Below are 18,551 nucleotides of genomic sequence, written 5' to 3'. Positions count from 1 at the left end.
AATAATAAAACATTAAATTAAACATGGATTTTGACTCGTTAATATCTTTATTTTAGAGCTCATCACTCTGGTCTCCGCGTATATTAATTTGTCGTTTAGAGAACGATAAACAGAAACAGCCCAGCTGATGATGATGATGAAGATGATGATGATGATGCTGTGATCGCGGCTGTAATCTCGTGGGTTTAATCGCTCAGTCTCCAGTTGTTCCGGTGTTCGATCGGCGGTGAATGTGAATGATCCGAACAGCAGCAGCGGAGCCGCTCGTCGCGTGTTCCGGTGGTTCCGGTGTGACTGAGGGCGCCAGTGGGCAGAAGCGGTGAGTCAGTGCGCGGCGGACGGAAGATGGCAACCGAAGCGCCGCTGCCCGTGACCGAGCGCCGCCGTTGAACCGGAGAACGGACGCGATCCCTGTGAGATGGACGTGAGGACGAGAACTCAACACGGCGACAAAATCACGAGAAACCGTTTCGCATTCGACACAGAAGCGGCCGCGTTCGGCTCTGGCGCATTTTCTGATCGCGGCGCATCATCCGCGGCGCTCATTTAACGAACATCACGGGATTTTCACCGAGAAACACTAAACGCTGTGGGCTTTACATACACGGGACAGCGAAAGACGGCGCTGACATTATTCCATCTTCACCGATAGCGAAGAAAAAGAAGAAAACATGAGGTAAGCGCGCGGCGTCCGTTATTATCCGGTATTATTATGAGCGGCGCGGAGGCTGCAGCGGATGATGATTTGGCGGAATGATTTGTACTGATTTATGGGATTAAATCGTCATGTATGTGAGTTATTGCTTAAAATGACGAACACATGAAGGCTTGTGAAGCATCGTTCCTGTCAGCCGACGCGTCCACCTGAGCGCGCCGGGCCTTTAGCGGTGACGCGACGCATTGAGCGCGTCAGTTACCGAGTGCTGATGAGTGTCGCGGCTTACAGATGTGAGGCGGTGTGTGTGTGTGTGTGTGTGTGTGTGAAACAGGGACGCGTTTGTCATGATTGTGTGAAAACGGTGCGAAAGAAGGGCAGGTAACGGTAAAATGGAGACGCGATGACCGCGCGTCTGAGCAGCGGTCTGATGCGTCACGGAGGGCGTGGTCAGCGCGGAGAGCAGCTGTTGTCATGGTAACCGGAGCACGCAAGCACGCAAGCGCACGCAGCTGTGCGCGCGTTCATTGATGAAGGTGATCGATGCGGCGATGCTGATCAGTTCTGTTACCGTAATCGACAATCAAACATCCGTGAATGGATTTCAGATTCTCTCTGGCCGATAGTAAAAATGTAAGGATGTGTTTTACACGTGAGTCTCTCTCTGATAGAACACACCAGAACCCGCCCAGAACATAATAATAATGACATATTAATAAATAATTCATCTGTGACCCTGGACCACAAAACCAGTCATAAGGGTCAATTAAAAAAACAACAACAAAAAAAAAACAGAGATTTACACATCATCTAAAAGCTATAGGACAATATTTGGTCGAGATACAACTATCCCAATCTGGAATCTGAGGATGCAAATAAAAAAAAAAAATCTAAATATTGAGAAAATCACCAAATGAAGTTCTTAGCAATGCATATTACTAATTAAAAATTAAGTTCTGATATATTTATGGTAGAAAAAATAGAACAAAATATCTTCATGGAACATGATCTTTACTTAATATCCTAAGTAAAAGAAAAGAAAAATCTATAATTTTGACTATAAATGTACCTGTTCGACTTAAGTCGTCACATTTTTATTTGATTACATTTGAAAAATGTCATTTTTTTATGCTTTTGATTATACAGCCATTTCTGACTAAGTTAGTGTTAATCACATGTCCAGAAAAATTAAAACAGACAAAGAATTACTTAAATTAAATTATTTGAATAAAAAATAAATGATTGAGTTGTTAAAGTTTTATGGGTTTTATGATTAGACATGCTTTGGATTGAATTTGGGAGCAATGAAAAGTTTCAGAAAAATAAAATGGCCCTAAAAATGAAATTTTTGTATTAATTTACAGTTAAATTGTATACGTTGTATTTCAGTTAACTACACATACTTGATTTTAGATTGCATTAGAATTGGACAACTAAAAATGAAAAAAAAAGTCATCTGGCAAAATTAAACATTATTTGCATAATGCAGGCCTTTGGATGTCTACGGATACAGATTAAGGAAAACCATTTTTAAAAATATTTTTTAATCAACATTTCATCCCATTATAATATTTTAGAGCTTGGATTTTAAGATTTGCACTAATTTCCATGATGTTTCCAGGGGCCATATGCATAAACGTCTATGTTAACACAGTTTCTTAGAAACTAGTTTGACCAACTAGACTGGATTTAACTTTTAAGACTAGTCTAAACCTTTATTAAATTACATTTAAATAATAATAAAAAAAAGTTTATTCTGGTTTTCCAACTCTGTATGAATCGTGTTTTTTCCACATGATTGTTTAGGCAGTGGATTAAAATACAAAATATCTTGATTTGAGCTGTTTTAGCATATTGTCATGTTTGTTGTATCTTGTTCGAGTGGTTTTCAGTGTTTTTGAGGTCGTGTATTGAGAGCTGCTGGTCTGTAACTCGTGTGTGTAGTATGAGCACTCGTGTTGGATTTGTTTTGTGATCGGTGAACGTGATGTCTCGTCTCCCGTGGCCTCATGGGATAGCCAGGTTGGGTGTGTGGAAGCAGTAGGTCGTCCAGTTACTGGTTCTGTGTGCTGTATAGTGGAGAAATGGCCGTATCTGGTTTCCCAAACTGAATGTAGAGAGTGAGCTGTGAGTCAGATTCGATCCATTAGTGAACTGATGTGAATCTGGACTCACTGCTTTATTCACGTCTGACTGCAAATGGAGCTTTACTGTGTGTGATGAGCACTTACAGAGATCGTTCACTCAGAAATCATTTAATCAAAGCTGAGATTATTCTGTGAATCACAAAAGAAGATATTTAGAGAAATGTCTGTGTGTTTGATTGATCCCTACAGTGACAGTCAAATTTGCACTGTAATAAAACCACAGAACGAAATTCAAAGTTTGAACAACTTGATTATTGGTGAAGGACACCTTTAACTTTTCTAAATCAGTGCGCGTTTGAGCGTTTCTTCATCAGATGCCATTTAGAATTGTAAACAGTGTTAAACTCCTGATAAGTCCCATCGTCTCTCTTGAACTGATCGAGCCGTCGTTTGAAGTGTTTCATTAGTTTAGTCTGGGTCAGATTCATGCGTTCGTTCCTGCGGTTGCTGATTTTTTTCCCCTCGTTCGTTTCGCAGCATGAAATCATCTCTGGCTTCAGCACAGACTCTGCTGCTATTAATAGAGTCTGTCAGGATAGTAATAATTATATAACAGACTCAGAAACACAGAACTGATCGACCTGGAGCTGCTGGAGTGTGTGTGTTGTGTGTGTGTGTGTGTGTGTAGATGTGTGTGTCGTCCACTAGAGGCAGAGCGTGTCTCTTAAGCTCAGTTATTATGAGCTGACAGCACATGTGGATCTGTGTGGTTTATGACGTTTATCATCTTTATATTAAAAAATAATCTAGACTGAGTAAGCACTACATTTTCAACATTACATGAACACAGAATCATTGAGCATCATATTACTTAAAGGAACTAATATAAAAATATGAAATATAAAAATGTAAGAATGATAGAGAAAGTGTAATGTTGCAACAAACAATTTTGGTTGTTGCTACAAAGCATGTTTTTTAAGAAGAAACTCATTTGTTAACATTCCCTAATTTTACATTATTTTATATATATTTTTTAATACTAAACACTGTTATTTCAGCATCAAGACACTATTATTTTTTGTTAATGTTTTGGATTTATTTAAAATGTTATATTTTCTGTTTTCTTTTTACATTTTGTTCAAGTTTTAGTCATTTTGTTGAAGTTGTTTTTATATCTCTGTGTAGTTCTTGTTATTTTTTTTTGTTTTAGTTATTCTTGTCTTCAAAGTAGGGCTGTCAGTTTAATGTGTTAACTTAATTAAAACACAGTTAAAGCACTGGTCCCACCCACAGACCTGAACATCATTTTACATTTCATACAATTGACTGTTGACAAATATGATGCAGGACAACAACTCCACAAATGCAGTTATGTCTGAAATTCAAGATATTGGTGCAAAAATGTCCCTGTATGTGTTTTGTCTCATATTTATATATATCACACAATATCACACGGGCAGCAGGAGCGATATGACACCAGTGCTGATTTTGTCCCGATCTCACGTGCTTAAATGTGATTTTATACAACAGTTCAGTAAATAAGAAGTTGATATTGTGTTATATTTTAATATATTATGGCTCAGTTTTGCAGAACATATTAGCTTTGAAGCCACAGCAGAATTGTTGCGCGTCTCAGAGCAACACAGCGGCGTTTAGTTTCTGAATGAATTCACGTTTGGAACGAATCGCGTGAATCAGTGATTCAAAAGCCCATTTATAAAGAGAGTCATTTACTTTATTCCTGAATGAATCAGCCGTTTGAATGAATGACTCATAAAGACATTTACCGCCACCTGCTGGCAGATTTAGTTTCTTATTTAGAGCATCACTTCATTAAAAAAAGAATAAAAATAAAAACATAGAAGGGATAAATAAATTCTGTCATCATTTACGCACCCTCTTCTCATTTCAAACCCTTTTTTGTGCAACATGAAAGTATTTTGAAGACTGTTGGTAACAAAGCTACAATTGGTAACAACTTACAACTTGATTCTTTCTCATTTAACTCAGAAATAGCTTTAAATAATGGTTTGTGGGTATTTTCACAGTCAAATGTATTTTGAGATTAATTCGATTAATTAATTCGATTACAAATTGTACAGCCCTACTGTAAAGTTAAACTAAATGGATATGAGAAATGTTAATATTTTTATTTCAGTAACAGATATGTTTCTGGTTTTGATTCTAGTGGTAGTGACGTCCGCGGTCGCGTCTCCTCTGTTAGCTGACTCATTCAGACACGCAGCACTGCATGCTGGGAAAGCACCCCACATCATCTGCTGTGTGAAGAGCAGCACACCACGGTGAAGCTTTTACTAAACTCTGCTTTCATTTAGAGACAAAAATAGCTTGCTTTGCAAGGAAAATGAAGCCTGTGTCTAGAAGTGCTGTGATTTCTCATTGTGCTGTTATTTTCATGATAATCAAGTAGATTTACTGACACACACATGTTCATTACTGTAATGCAGAAGAAGAAAGAAGAGCATTCGTTAACGCTCGTACTGAAGCATGCACTGATGAAAACCTGTGTTAAAGCACACAAATCTAATGCTGTGAGGATGAGAACAGCGGCGGCGCTCAGATTCTGTCAATCCTGTTAGCGGATGAGCGACAGTCACGTGACCTTTAGCGCTCGATCTGTTCTGTTCTGTCTGTCTGTCAGCGCTCGGACTGCGCTCGGAGCGGATCAGGTCATGAACGCCGATGACTGTAGGTAAGACTCCTGCTTCTGCTCATGAACAAACCACAACATGAGACTGGATCAGTATGAGCTATAGACGTTCAGTGTTTTGAATGTTTGCAGTTCAGTTCATGCTGTTTCTGAGCTGTTTTCAGTGATGGACGACTGATCAGTGTGAGCACGAGGACTAGTTAAGAGTGGCATAGTAAACACTCACCAGTGAAGGATAGTTCACACTCGTAGAACAGATTTCGTGTAAGTTCATGGTCTGTGTACTCCGGCTCAAGAAGGTAGAGAATGGCGGAAAAACTCCATCTTATTTTCTCCTTCAACTTCAGAATCGTCCGACATCGTTGTACCTTTTTGTTTGTAAACAGCGATTGACTTAATTGCACTTTCTTAGTCTTTGCACATTGGCTTTGTAAACGCTGTGTCTGTAGTTCTACGTGACCTTTCGACGTGATTCAATAGTACGTGAACGCGCATCCCAGAGCCTGTGCTACACCAGCTTTTGCGCTTAAAAATAAACAAATTTTTATTTTCCGATCATTTCACTAGATAAGACCCTTCTTCCTCGGCTGGGATCGTTTAGAGCCTTTGAAGCTGCATTTTGGAAGTTCAAAATCGGGCACTATATATTATATGGAGAAAAATCCTGAAATGTTTTCCTCAAAAAACGCATTATCGATTTCTTCACGACTGAAGAAGGAAAGACATGAACATCTTGGATGACAAGGGGATGAGTACATTATTTGTGAATTGTTGTTCTGGAAGTGGACTTCTCCTTTAATGACTTTTTAAATTTTATTTTTGGTTGAACTATCCATTATGTTTATATGAAAATATAAACCTAAAAGCAAATTCACATGATGTGAATTCTGTATTAATGCTCCAGTCATAAACTGACTGTATGAAGACTGTGATGGTGACGCTCTCACAGCATCAGAGCAACACGTGTGTGTTTTTTTTGTGTTCAGAATCACCCTGACTAGTCTGGTGGATTGCTTGTGGTGTGTGAATCATAAGGACTGGTTTAGTGTGTGTGTGTGTGTGTGTGTGTGCTCAGTTTCACTGTTCTGAAGCGTCTGATAATCTCTGAGTGTCACAGCAGCTCTGATCTGATCAACATCTTCAGCTTCACTCAGTCAGATAACGCTGATCACAGGAAGTGTGTGTGATTCCAGCCGACAGGCCACGCCCATGCCGTGATGTCATCACAGTGAGCCTATCAGAGGCGTTTGTACATGTGTCACTCATGACAAATCCCATGAGCCTCTCTGGCTGTTGACCTTGCCAAAGAACAGCTGAAACTGAACTCAGATCAGTGACAGATTCTGCAGTGGGCCCTTATATTTAACATTCAGTCTCTAATGGAGGCGTTTCCCCTTTAAGAATTAAAATTCTAACCATCTTTCTATCTGTCTATCTATATGATTATCCGTCTGTCGGTCTGTCTATGAATGTGTGTCTTTTGTATGATTGCTAGTCAGCAGTTTTATGAAATCAGTCCATCCATTACAGTAATTGTGTCAGTGTGTCATCTGGTGCACAGCAGTCTCTGTCTCTCTCTCTCTCTCTCTCTCTCTTTCTCTAAACTAGTCCCCTGTTAGATGTTGTGTGGATATTTAACTGAAAACTAGTTAGTGTTTGAGACCATTTAGATCCGGCTTCATTTCCCTTTTAATTCAGCCCTAATCAGTTTGCAGCCTTTTCATTGTAATTATGATTTCCATCCCACTAGAGAGAGAGAGAAACAGAGAGAGGCCGATCGAGCATCAGTGTGAGTGGGGAGGGGCTGGTGTGAGGATACTCACTGGAGAGCAGGGGGAGGAGCCTCGTAATCCTCTCGGCCAATGGCGCGGCGGCGAGGCGGAGTGAGGCTGCGGCTGCATCACACAGCATCATTTCATTGAGCGTCGCTCAGCTGAGCTCCAGCGCTTCGTCGTCTGCTGCTCTGTCACGGACAAAGGATGACATCAGCGCAGCTTCATTGAGAAACACTGGCATTCGTATTCCTCTCATCTCGGCCGCAGATCTCCTCACGGCATTTAATTAGAGGAAGAGCGCCGATGAAATGCACCGGTGAGCGTTTCACGGTCATGTGAGGCGACTGAGAGGAAGACGAGGAAGAGGAAGAGGGGGAGGGGAGCCGAGCCGCAGAGAGAGAGAGAGAGAGAGAGAGAGAGAGAAGAATTAGACAGGAGAAGCAGAATTCCCGAAGCACCTGTTCCTCTGTTATGATCATGGATATTAACGTCCAGTCTCACCGCTTCTACTTCCCGCAGATCTACTGCGACCCCGGCGCGCCGCTCGTCGACATCAAGATCAGGTACGTTCCTCGTCGTCTCTGAGACGTGCTGCCGAATCCTAATCGAGCGGTGAAACCGGAAGACGTGCGGAGGGACGGACGCAGGCCTGATTTACAGCTTCACACGGCTCTTCTTTTGTTCTCGTGATCTCAGAGGCCCGGAGGAGACGCGCTGTTACCGTGGAAGCCAGTTTAGTGCTGGTGTGTGTGTGTGTGAGTGTGTGTGAATTATGGGATGGATGGATGATTTCACACCTCCATTTGAAACATCCCTGTGGTTTTGATCATCTAATCAGATTTGACCTCCATCAGTCAGGAGAGGAACCTGCATCACGTCCAGCTCGTGTAGAAACAACTTTCACTTAGACACTGGTAGTACATTTCACAATAAATGACAAGGAAATGCAACTGAATTAAAGTGGAAAAAATTATTTTCTCATAAGCTGTAAAAGTCATTTGTACCCTAGTGAAAAATAAATATGTTAAAATGTATTTAAAATAGATTTGTTTCATGCTAAGTATACTATAATTACATTTACATATTATGTACTTTAATAAAAATACCCTGCAGTTGTTCTTTTAGTATATTAAACTGATATATTTAAAGTGTGCTGGAACAACTAATTTTGTACTTAATGCACTTTAATTGTGCTGAAATCCAGCTAAAGATATACTTAAGTGCTAAAGTGGAACTATTGTAAGTATACTTTACATATTTTGCATTTAAAGACATTATTATTTAAAGATCATACAGTCCTCATCAGCAGTGACATTAAAACACATTTTAGACTAAAAATTAAGAAAAGTGCATTGTGCACAAGTATTACTCCAAATAAAGTTTCATTATTATTTTAGTGTCAGTAAGTCTTGAGCAATATGTCAGTACATATGTGACCCTGGAGCACTAAAGTATCACAGGTATATTTGTATCGATAGCCAACAATACATTGTATGGGTTAAAATGATCATTTTTTCTTTTATGGCAAAAATCATTAGGATTTTATGCCTGGTCTTTGTCTTCTGTATTCGTGTTTAAGGACTTTTATTTTGTAGTTTTTGTGTCTTATTGTTCCCTGCTTCCCTGTACCTCTGTTCCCTTGTTTGTTGCCATGGATCTTCATTGAACCACACCCACTCCCTCATCAGTTACCCCGGTTACCAATTAGATCATTACCTCACCCTGTGTATAAATAGTCCTTGTCTTTCCCCTGTATTTTGTCAGTTGTTTAATGTCTGTGATGGTTGCTCCCTGTTCTTGCCTGGTTTCTCAGTGTTCCCCGTTCTGGATTATTTGTTGTTTTCCTTGGATGTTCAATAAACTCCTGCACATAGATCCTCGTCTCATCTCCGCTTCGTTACAGAACAACTGACCAACTATGGATCTAGCAGGAGTTTATCGCGACCCTCTGAGCACTCTTTGCTCAATTTTTCAAAACGGCCGACCGATCGAATATTATGTGGAGGAGTTCCTTTATTACAGCCAGCTAGTGCCTGGAGATGACACCAAAATAAAGGACTGTTTCTGGAGTGGACTCGATCCAGAGGTTAGTTTAAACTTACCGGATGAGGACCCCAGCTGGACCCTGTCACAGTATATAGACTTTGTTTTGCTGTTCTGTGAATCCCCTTTTTCTGTTAAGGAAGTAGAAAGGGTAATTCACAGCATGGTCGCCACTCCTGAGTCTCCTTGCAAGATGGCCGCCAGCCCAGACCCACTGCACAAGATGGCCGCCACGCCAGAGCCTGTCGCAAAGATGGCCGCCACGCCAGAGCCTGTCGCAAAGATGGCCGCCACGCCAGAGCCTGTCGCAAAGATGGCCGCCACGCCAGAGCCTGTCGCAAAGATGGCCGCCACGCCAGAGCCTGTCGCAAAGATGGCCGCCACGCCAGAGCCTGTCGCAAAGATGGCCGCCACGCCGCCACGCCAGAGCCTGTCGCAAAGATGGCCGCCACGCCAGAGCCAGTCGCAAAGATGGCCGCCACGCCAGAGCCTGTCGCAAAGATGGCCGCCACGCCAGAGCCTGTGGCAAAGATGGCCGCCACGCCAGAGCCTGTCGCAAAGATGGCCGCCACGCCAGAGCCTGTCGCAAAGATGCCGCCACGCCACGCCAGAGCCTGTCGCAAAGATGGCCGCCACGCCAGAGCCTGTCGCAAAGATGGCCGCCACGCCAAAGCCAGTCCACAAGATGGTCGCTGTCTCCAAGTCACGCCACATGATGACCCACGTGTTGGACTCACCCCTAATGGCTGTACGGACAGCTAAGATGGCGCTCCCTCTTGTTGCGGCAGCTACCCCTGATTCAAGTCAAGCTACAGGGCCGAGTCAAGCTACAGCAGCTGTTCCCCACGAGTCAAGCCAAGTCAATGTTGTTCCCGAGTCAAGCCATGTTGTTCCCGAGTCAAGCCATGTTGTTCCCGAGTCAAGCCATGTTGTTCCCGAGTCAAGCCATGTTGTTCCCGAGTCAAGCCATGTTGTTCCCGAGTCAAGCCATGTTGTTCCCGAGTCAAGCCATGTTGTTCCCGAGTCAAGCCACGTTACAGCAGATCTTCACAAGCCAAGTGACGTTATCGCTGCTGCTCTTCCCTTAATGGCAGTGGCCATGTGGTGTGTGTGGGCTACACACTGTGCTCCTGAGGTCACGCCTGTTCACAGGTCAGCCTCTGAGCTCTCGTCTGATCACAAGCCTGCACCAGAGCTCTCGTCTGGTCTCAAGTCTGCCCCAGAGGCCCCGTCTGGTCTCAAGTCTGCTCCAGAGGCCTTCCCCGTCGGAGAAGCTGCGCCAATGCCTCCAGAGGTGTCGGCGCCAGCCGTAGAACCTCTTACGGAGGGGGCGTTAACCACCAAACTCTCTGCTTCTCCCTTTTCCCTGTCTACATCCTCTGTCACTGTTCTCCCCAGGTCCCAGTCGATGACGCAGCCTCCTGTTCCGCCCCGGAGGGCTGCTCCGCCTCCTGTTCCGCCCCGGAGGGCTGCTCCGCCTCCTGTTCCGCCCCGGAGGGCTGCTCCGCCTCCTGTTCCGCCCGGAGGGCTGCTCCGCCTCCTGTTCCGCCCGGAGGGCTGCTCCGCCTCCTGTTCCGCCCTGGAGGGCTGCTGTCTGCCTCCTCTATTCTGTCTGCCTCCTCTGTCCCTGCTCTCCCCAGGTCCCAGAGCGTGATGCAGATTCCTGTTCCGCCCCGCAGGGCTGCTGCGCCTCCTGCTCCGCCTCCTGCTCCGCCTCCTGCTCCGCCTCCTGTTCCGCCTCCTGTTCCGCCTGGGAGGGCTGTTGTGCCTCCGGCTCTGCCCTTGGGGGCTCTGGTGTCGCTGGCTCTGCCTCCGGCTCCGACCTGGAGGGCTGTAGCGCCGTCTGTTCTGCCTCCGGCTCCGCCCTGGAGGGCTCTAGTGCCACCTGTTCTGCCTCCGGCTCCGCCCTGGAGGGCTCTAGCGCCGCCTGCTCTGCCTCCGGCTCCACCTGGAGGGCTCTAGTGCCACCTGCTCTGCCTCCGGCTCCGCCCTGGAGGGCTCCTGAGCCTCCTGCTCCGCCCTGCTGGGTACCGCCTGCTCCGCCGTGGAGGTCTTCTCTCATGATCTGGTGGTCCTCAGCTCCTCCCATCTGGCCGACTCCACCCTGGCCTCTTGCTCTGCTTCAGTCCCTTGTTTATCTCCCCTTACATGGACCTGGCCCTCCATCCCTTCCCCAGTTCTGCCTGAGCTCCTCCCCCTTCCTGGACTGGTATTTCTGTTTGGAGCGTCTGGAAGCCACTCTTTTGAGGGGGTTATGTCATGTGCCTGGTCTTTGTCTTCTGTATTCGTGTTTAAGGACTTTTATTTTGTAGTTTTTGTGTCTTATTGTTCCCTGCTTCCCTGTACCTCTGTTCCCTTGTTTGTTGCCATGGATCTTCATTGAACCACACCCACTCCCTCATCAGTTACCCCGGTTACCAATTAGATCATTACCTCACCCTGTGTATAAATAGTCCTTGTCTTTCCCCTGTATTTTGTCAGTTGTTTAATGTCTGTGATGGTTGCTCCCTGTTCTTGCCTGGTTTCTCAGTGTTCCCCGTTCTGGATTATTTGTTGTTTTCCTTGGATGTTCAATAAACTCCTGCACATAGATCCTCGTCTCATCTCCGCTATTTAGATATTTCAATGTCGGAGTCAAATTAAAGTCACATTTATTTCTATAGCAGCTTATTTTAGTTTCAAAGCAGCTTTACAGTAATAAACAGTGTTAAATTTAAAATCAAAAATCATTCATGGAACAAGAGAAGGGAATAGAGTCATTATTCAGATCAATTCAGATCCAGTTTTGTTCTCATCTGATACTGTGAGTGCAGTTAAATCAATACTAATATTGAATATGAAGTTATTTTTTAAACCTCAGCAGATCGAGACATCATGACACAGTGATGAAACAACAAAATATTGATTTTGTTTCTCATATTTTCATTTTGTTGGTTAAATGTGTGGAATATTCCTGATGAGAAATGTTGTCTGTTGATGTGAATCTCTTCATGTGAGTGTCCTTCTTCCTTCTTCTTAACTGTGTGTTCATGTCTCATAACCCTCAGTTGCGATGAAAAAGTCTAAATTGTGAGATAAAAAGTTGCAGTTATGAATCTGGTTGAAATGTTTGCTGTAATGTGAGTTTTGCTGTATTTGCGCAGGTAGACGTCTGAAAGTCCTCCTGTAGGTGATGCTGTGGTTTAGATGTGATGCTGCTGATGCTGCAGTCGTTACAGATCAGCTGCTGCTGTGATCGGCACTGGAGCTGATCAATAATGAGGTTATTAGTACAGTAGGACAGACAGATGAAGTCACAGATGATTCTTCTTAAAGACACAGTTCAGACAAAAACAAACACATGCTGAAAATGCAAGATGTAGCTTAAAATGTGTCGTTCCATCATTTGCTCACCAATGGATGTGAATGGGTGCCGTCAGAATGAGAGTCCAAACAGCTGATAAAAACATCACAATAATCCACAAGTAATCCACACCACTCCAGTCCATCAGTTCACATCTTGAGAAGACAAAAGCTGAAACAAATCCATCATTAAGACATTTTTAGCTAAAATACATTGAGTCCATAATCCATAATAACACTTACTCCGGTGAAAAAGTGGTCTGGTCTGAATCAGGAGAGAAATCTGCACAGATCAAGCACCGTTTACAAGCCAAAACAGCTCTGAACAAATATGTGGCTGGATTTTGATGTGAGAGACAACAGGAGATGGACTTTTACACTAGAGGAAGTGTTATTATGGATTATGGATGTATTTAGTTCAAAGTGTCTTAATGATGGATTTGTTTCAGCTTTTGTCATTCTGACGGCACCCATTCACTGCAGAGGATCCATTGGTGAGACAGTGATGGAGTGACACATTTCTACAAATCTGATGAACAAACAAACTCATCCTAATCTTGAATTGTCTGAGTGTGAGCACATTTTCAGCACATGCTCATTTTTTATTCCTTTAAAATCCTTAGAGGAATAAAAATAACAGAGCTGTAAAATCAACCGTTTCGTGCGATTATTTGACATATTGCAGTAAATTCATTGATAAAAATGTAGGTCAGTGAATTAAGTGAGTAAACCGAGTGAGAGAGAGACACCATGATGCTACAGGCTCTGTACTGCATCCCAAAGGCTTCTGGGTACCATGGAGACAAGCGGCTGCTCAGCATCCCATTGACACTCTAGCCAGGTTGCCATGGCAACCACGGCACAGCCCGTGTCTCCTCTGATACAGAGCGACAGACTCAGCAAACATCACGTGAAGGGCGTGTGTGTGTGTGTTTCATGATGCAGATGCACATCTGTGTGGAGTTGACAGGATAATTCCTGCTATTTCATGATTTAATCCATAGCAGAATCAGGCGTTTGAAGACAGAACGGTCCGAACGTGTTCACTGTGATAATACAGTGACTGTGATGTGAATGCTCACACACCACTAGAGAATCAGTCTGTCTCACATTCTGTTGACCTGCTTTCTTTGCAGATTCCAGTGTGTTTTATGTGCCCATTTCCACCATGGAATATTAGAAAAGAAGTAGAGAATTGAGAATTGCGAGAACTCAGAAATGAGTAAAAAAACAGAACCGTGAGTCTCTAAACAGCTGTAACAGATGTAAAGCCGCTAAATGAGGTATTAAATCATTTTCTATTTAGTTTCATCCCTAGAGATTATAACAAGAGCTCAGCAGATTTACTTCAGACCAGATTTGATTTCATTCGTATGGAGAATAAATGAGACGCAATCCTGCGAAAGAATACAGAAAACCAGATTAAACCAGCGGTGTGTTCAGCAGGTCTGAGATCTGGTTTGGTCTTGTGGTTTATGTGGTCAGGATCTCATCTCTCATCATTTTATTTTATTTTTTTAAGGTTATGCACAATTTTTTCTAACAATTGCAGGTTTATATTTCACAATTCTGACTTTATTATCTTTTATCTCATGGCAGAAACAAACATCCTTGTTTCAAAGCACCTTCACAGATATAAATAGGAAAATAACTGTGTTCGGTAACACTTTATAATACGGGTCACAAATACACATTAATTCATGCTTAACTAATGCACAGATAATCACGAGTTAATGTGTAAGTCATGAAGAACTAAACCATTTGTGACTCTGGAGCACAAAACCAGTCATAAGTATCATGAGTATATTTGTATCAATAGTCAAGAATACATTGTATGGGTCAAAATTATTGATTTTTCTTTTATGACAGAAATCATTAGGATATTACGTAAAGATCATGTTCCATGAAGATATTTTGTACATTTCCTACCGTAAATATATCAAAGCCTAATTTCTGGTTAGTAATATGCATTGCTGTAATATGCATCCCTCAGATTCCAGATTTTCAAATAGTTGTATCTCGACCAAATATTGTCCTATACAATATTATATACATCAATGGAAAGATTATTTATTCAACTTTTATAAGATGTATAAATATTAAATTAAAAAAATTGACCCTTATGGTTTTGTGGTCCAGGGTCACATTTATTAATGATTACTGCATCAGCAACAAATAAACATTCTATATTTATAATCAATAAATTGTTATTTGTTAAATGTGTCATAATGTATTAGTTCCCTAATAACATGTTATATTAACTAATGATGCAAATTCATGTGTTAATTATCACAGTGGTCAAATCTATGAACTTCAGCTTCCAGTTGTCTGCTTTAATTAATCATTAGCTAATGATTTGCAAACGTATGATTATGTTCTGTCTTTACTTGTTGAGGCACAGAACTATTAACTAATTGTTAAGTAATACGTCATGTGCTTCAACAAGTAAAGTCAGAACATAATGATCTTTGCAATTTTCAACTGGAAGCTGAAATGCATGGCTTCGACCCACTGTGCTAATTAACACATGAATTTACACTATTAGCTAATATAATATGTTAGTAGGGAATTAATGCATCATGACACATTTAACTAATAACAATTTACTGATTACTTAATCTATGGATCATATAGAATGTTCATTTGTTGCTGATGCAGTAATTATGAATAAAAGGTTAAGTTCTTGATGAGTTGTATACGAACTCATGATTATCTGTGCATTAGTTAAGCATGAATTAATGCATATTGGTGCACATGTATTGTAAAGTGTCACCCAGTTTTCTTTATGTAAAACACATCGATTTTGAAATCAGTTCCATTCAGCTCTACAGAAGACAATAGAGTCATTACTGAGACGTCATTATCCAGTTCTGAATCAGTTCAAGTTGTCGTCCAACAGCGTCAGAGCAGTTAAATCCATAATATAACTGAACATTGTTGTTGTGAACGTTCTGTCGATTATACGATCAGATGTTTTAAAGGCCTGAAGCGGAGAGATGCGGTTTCACTGTTGATCAGAGTTTCTCTGATTCGTTCCAGATGATCCTGCTGTAGAATCACAATCGCTGATGTGAATATGAGAAACAGCTGAAATATTCACCGTCATCAGGTCTCGGGTTCCTGCTGTTATTTAGGGTGAATCCTGAACCGATGAGGAGTGTTATTGCAGCTCGTTCTTTATTCAGGCCAGTGAAATCTTCCACTGCAGTCGTTCTGTCAGCGGCCGCTGTGTTTCTGCAGTCTGACACTCACTGAGCAAATCATTCTGTGCTTGTGTGTTTCTGCTCCGAACCAAAACTATGTTTTGTGCTTATGTAACGCTCACACTCATACTCTGTGTGTGTGCTCGCTTCCTCGCTGTGTGAGTGTGTGTCACCGCATCTCAGACGAGTCTCAGACTGAATCTGCTCCTGCTTCATCTCATAATCATGATGATTTTCACCTGAAGGAAGATAAAACAGGTGAAAATGACACTTTCTTTAGATTCCATACAATATACGGACCAAATGTCCCCACACCGGTATAGTAATTCCAGTGAATTTTGACCATTTTTTTAGGTCCACATGAGGAAACAAGCTTTTACATCACAGAATGAAGTGTTTTGTGAATGTAAACATGCTTAGGTTCAGGGTAAGGGGATAGAAAGTACAGTTTGTGCAATTAGAAAACCATTACACCTCTGGAATGAACATATAATGAGAGGAACACCAGTGTGTGTGTGTCAGAGTGGCTGAACTCTCTCCAGGGGATTGTGGGTAATTTGCTGCGGGTCGCAGTGGTGATGTCATCAGACTCTGTCGTCATGGAAACGAATCACGGGGCCAGTGAAGTGTGCGTCGCTTGATGTCGTTCTGTCGACATAATAAGGAATGAGATGGACACTAATGAGCTTTCATTAATACAGTCAGTTAGAATAACATTTGTGACCCTGGAACACAAAACCAGTCATAAGGGGCAATTTTTTTAAAAATTGAGATTAATCATCTGAAAGCTGAATAAATAATCTTCCATTGATGTGTGGTTTGTTAGGATGGGACAATATTTGGCCGAGATACAACTATTAGAAAATCTGGAATCTAAATATTAAGTAAATCACCTTTAAAGTTGATCAAATGAAGTTGTTAGCAATGCATATTACTGTTCTAAAATTAGGTTTTGATATATTTACAGTAGGAAATGTACAAAATATCTTCATGGAACATGATCTTTACTTAATATCCTAATGACTTTTGTCATAAAAGAAAATTTGATCATTTTGACCCGTACAATGTATTTTTGGCTATTGCTACAAATAAACCCATACAAATATACCCGTGATACTTAACACTGGTTTTGTGCTCCAGATTTGTACATATTGTTAAATGTTTCTTAGCATTAGACATTTTTAATGTTTCTCAATTGAAAATATAAAATAATCATATTTGTGAGATGTCCATCTTCAAGAATCGAATTTTATTTATTATATAATTAAAAAAAATCTTTGCTATGTGTACTGTGTTAGGCTAACTAAGACATATCACAGCACCTGCATGTTATTGCTCTTTTGTTGATTTTGAACGCTTCCATTGTCCTCTTTCGTAAGTCACTTTGGATAAAAGCATCTGCTAAATGTGTAAATGTAAATGTAAATGATAACCGGACGGCACTTGCTGAATCAAAGTGTAATGAGGTCACGTGACAGCGCTGGAGTCTGAAACATGTGTTACTCTTAGGGCCCTACGATTACAGCGATGCGGAAAACGCAGACGAATCACGGAATCCAGTCATAAAAAACAAATTTACTGAATAATGCAGAATGTCCCGGCATTTGTCAAAGTTTGAATGAATTCATCAAAAGTAGGTGATTACACTTACATCAAACCGCAGTATGGACTAGTATCTGTAAATATTACACCGCAAAAATACCATTTAAATGTGAATCCTGCATGTTCTGTGTGTCTCTGTTTTAATGAACGGAGCAGACGAGCACTTTTGTTTACTACACACACCGAAGCTCGTGACGCTCGCTGTGATTTCGTCAAAATAAAAGTCCGGTTTAACTTGAAGACATTGTGTCAGAAATATATTACTACTATTACTACAAATGAACAAGCATTATTTTTTAGGGTATAATCACACATTTCTTCCATGTTTTAATTTTAATAGTAAATTCCCCTTTGTTTGCCAAAAAAAAAAAAAATGCAATAATTAAAAGATAAATGGCATGAATGTTTTATGCCTTCATTTGGTCACCAGAACATTTTAAATACACAACACAGAATTTCTGAGTGTAAAAAAAACCTTTCATAAGGCTATTTTAAGAACGAATTTGAATAAATGAAGTATGCATTCAAATAATTAGACATGATAAAACACAGAATTTGATAACAATAAAACATGGTGAGAAAAAATAAAACATTTCATAGGGCCCTAAACGTGTCACTTTTCTTAAACTTTTATTATATTGATGTGAAATTGTATATAATTAATTAGACATACTCTTTAATTATTACAATTTAATTTACCATTAAAAAGGAGTTGAGAAAAATTAAAATGGAAAACTGAATTTGGTAAAAAATAAACGTATTTCAGAGAGCTCTATGTTCTACTCTGGCTGCGTGCGTAAACGTGATGAATGATGCATTCACAAATAACCTGACTGTACGAGCCACTGCGGTGATTCTCTGTGTGATTCTGACACTGATGTTCATGTGCATTCACTCATTCTGACAGGAAGTGAAGGTCACGTGACTATCAGCACTGTCAGCAGCGCTAGTGTACCGTAGTAAAGGGCAGCGGCCGCTGAACTCAATCTGAAGACCTTCTCTGCAGAGTGATCGACATGATTGCTAAATGCTTTAATGCTAAATTAGACATTTTTTCATGCAACTTGATTAAAATTGTAAAATCATATTTTTAAGATGACGGCACTCGCTGAATTAAACATGCAGTGTAATGAGGTGGTGTGACGGCAGTGCAGACTGAAACATGCATTATTG

General features: G+C 41.4%; 1 protein-coding gene across 3 annotated transcripts in view; it reads left to right on the top strand.

Moving 5' to 3' along the window:
- The first annotated feature begins 139 nt into the window (after positions 1–139).
- Positions 140–18,551, top strand: part of evlb (Enah/Vasp-like b) — a 35,985-nt gene continuing 17,573 nt past the window's right edge. Inside the window, exon 1 of one of the 3 annotated variants that reach the window (XM_051139357.1) lies at positions 140–676. In XM_051139357.1, coding sequence (XP_050995314.1) covers positions 672–676 — 5 coding nt within the window. In that variant the 5' untranslated portion in view covers positions 140–671. Of the gene's footprint in view, positions 677–5,420; positions 5,456–7,320; positions 7,752–18,551 lie in introns of those variants that run through there. The other 2 variants (XM_051139356.1, XM_051139355.1) reach the window with 2 other exon arrangements.

The sequence above is a fragment of the Labeo rohita genome, chromosome 20 (genome assembly GCF_022985175.1).
Source record: "Labeo rohita strain BAU-BD-2019 chromosome 20, IGBB_LRoh.1.0, whole genome shotgun sequence".
Taxonomy (NCBI): domain Eukaryota; kingdom Metazoa; phylum Chordata; class Actinopteri; order Cypriniformes; family Cyprinidae; genus Labeo; species Labeo rohita.
This window is presented reverse-complemented; position numbering and strand designations above follow the sequence as displayed.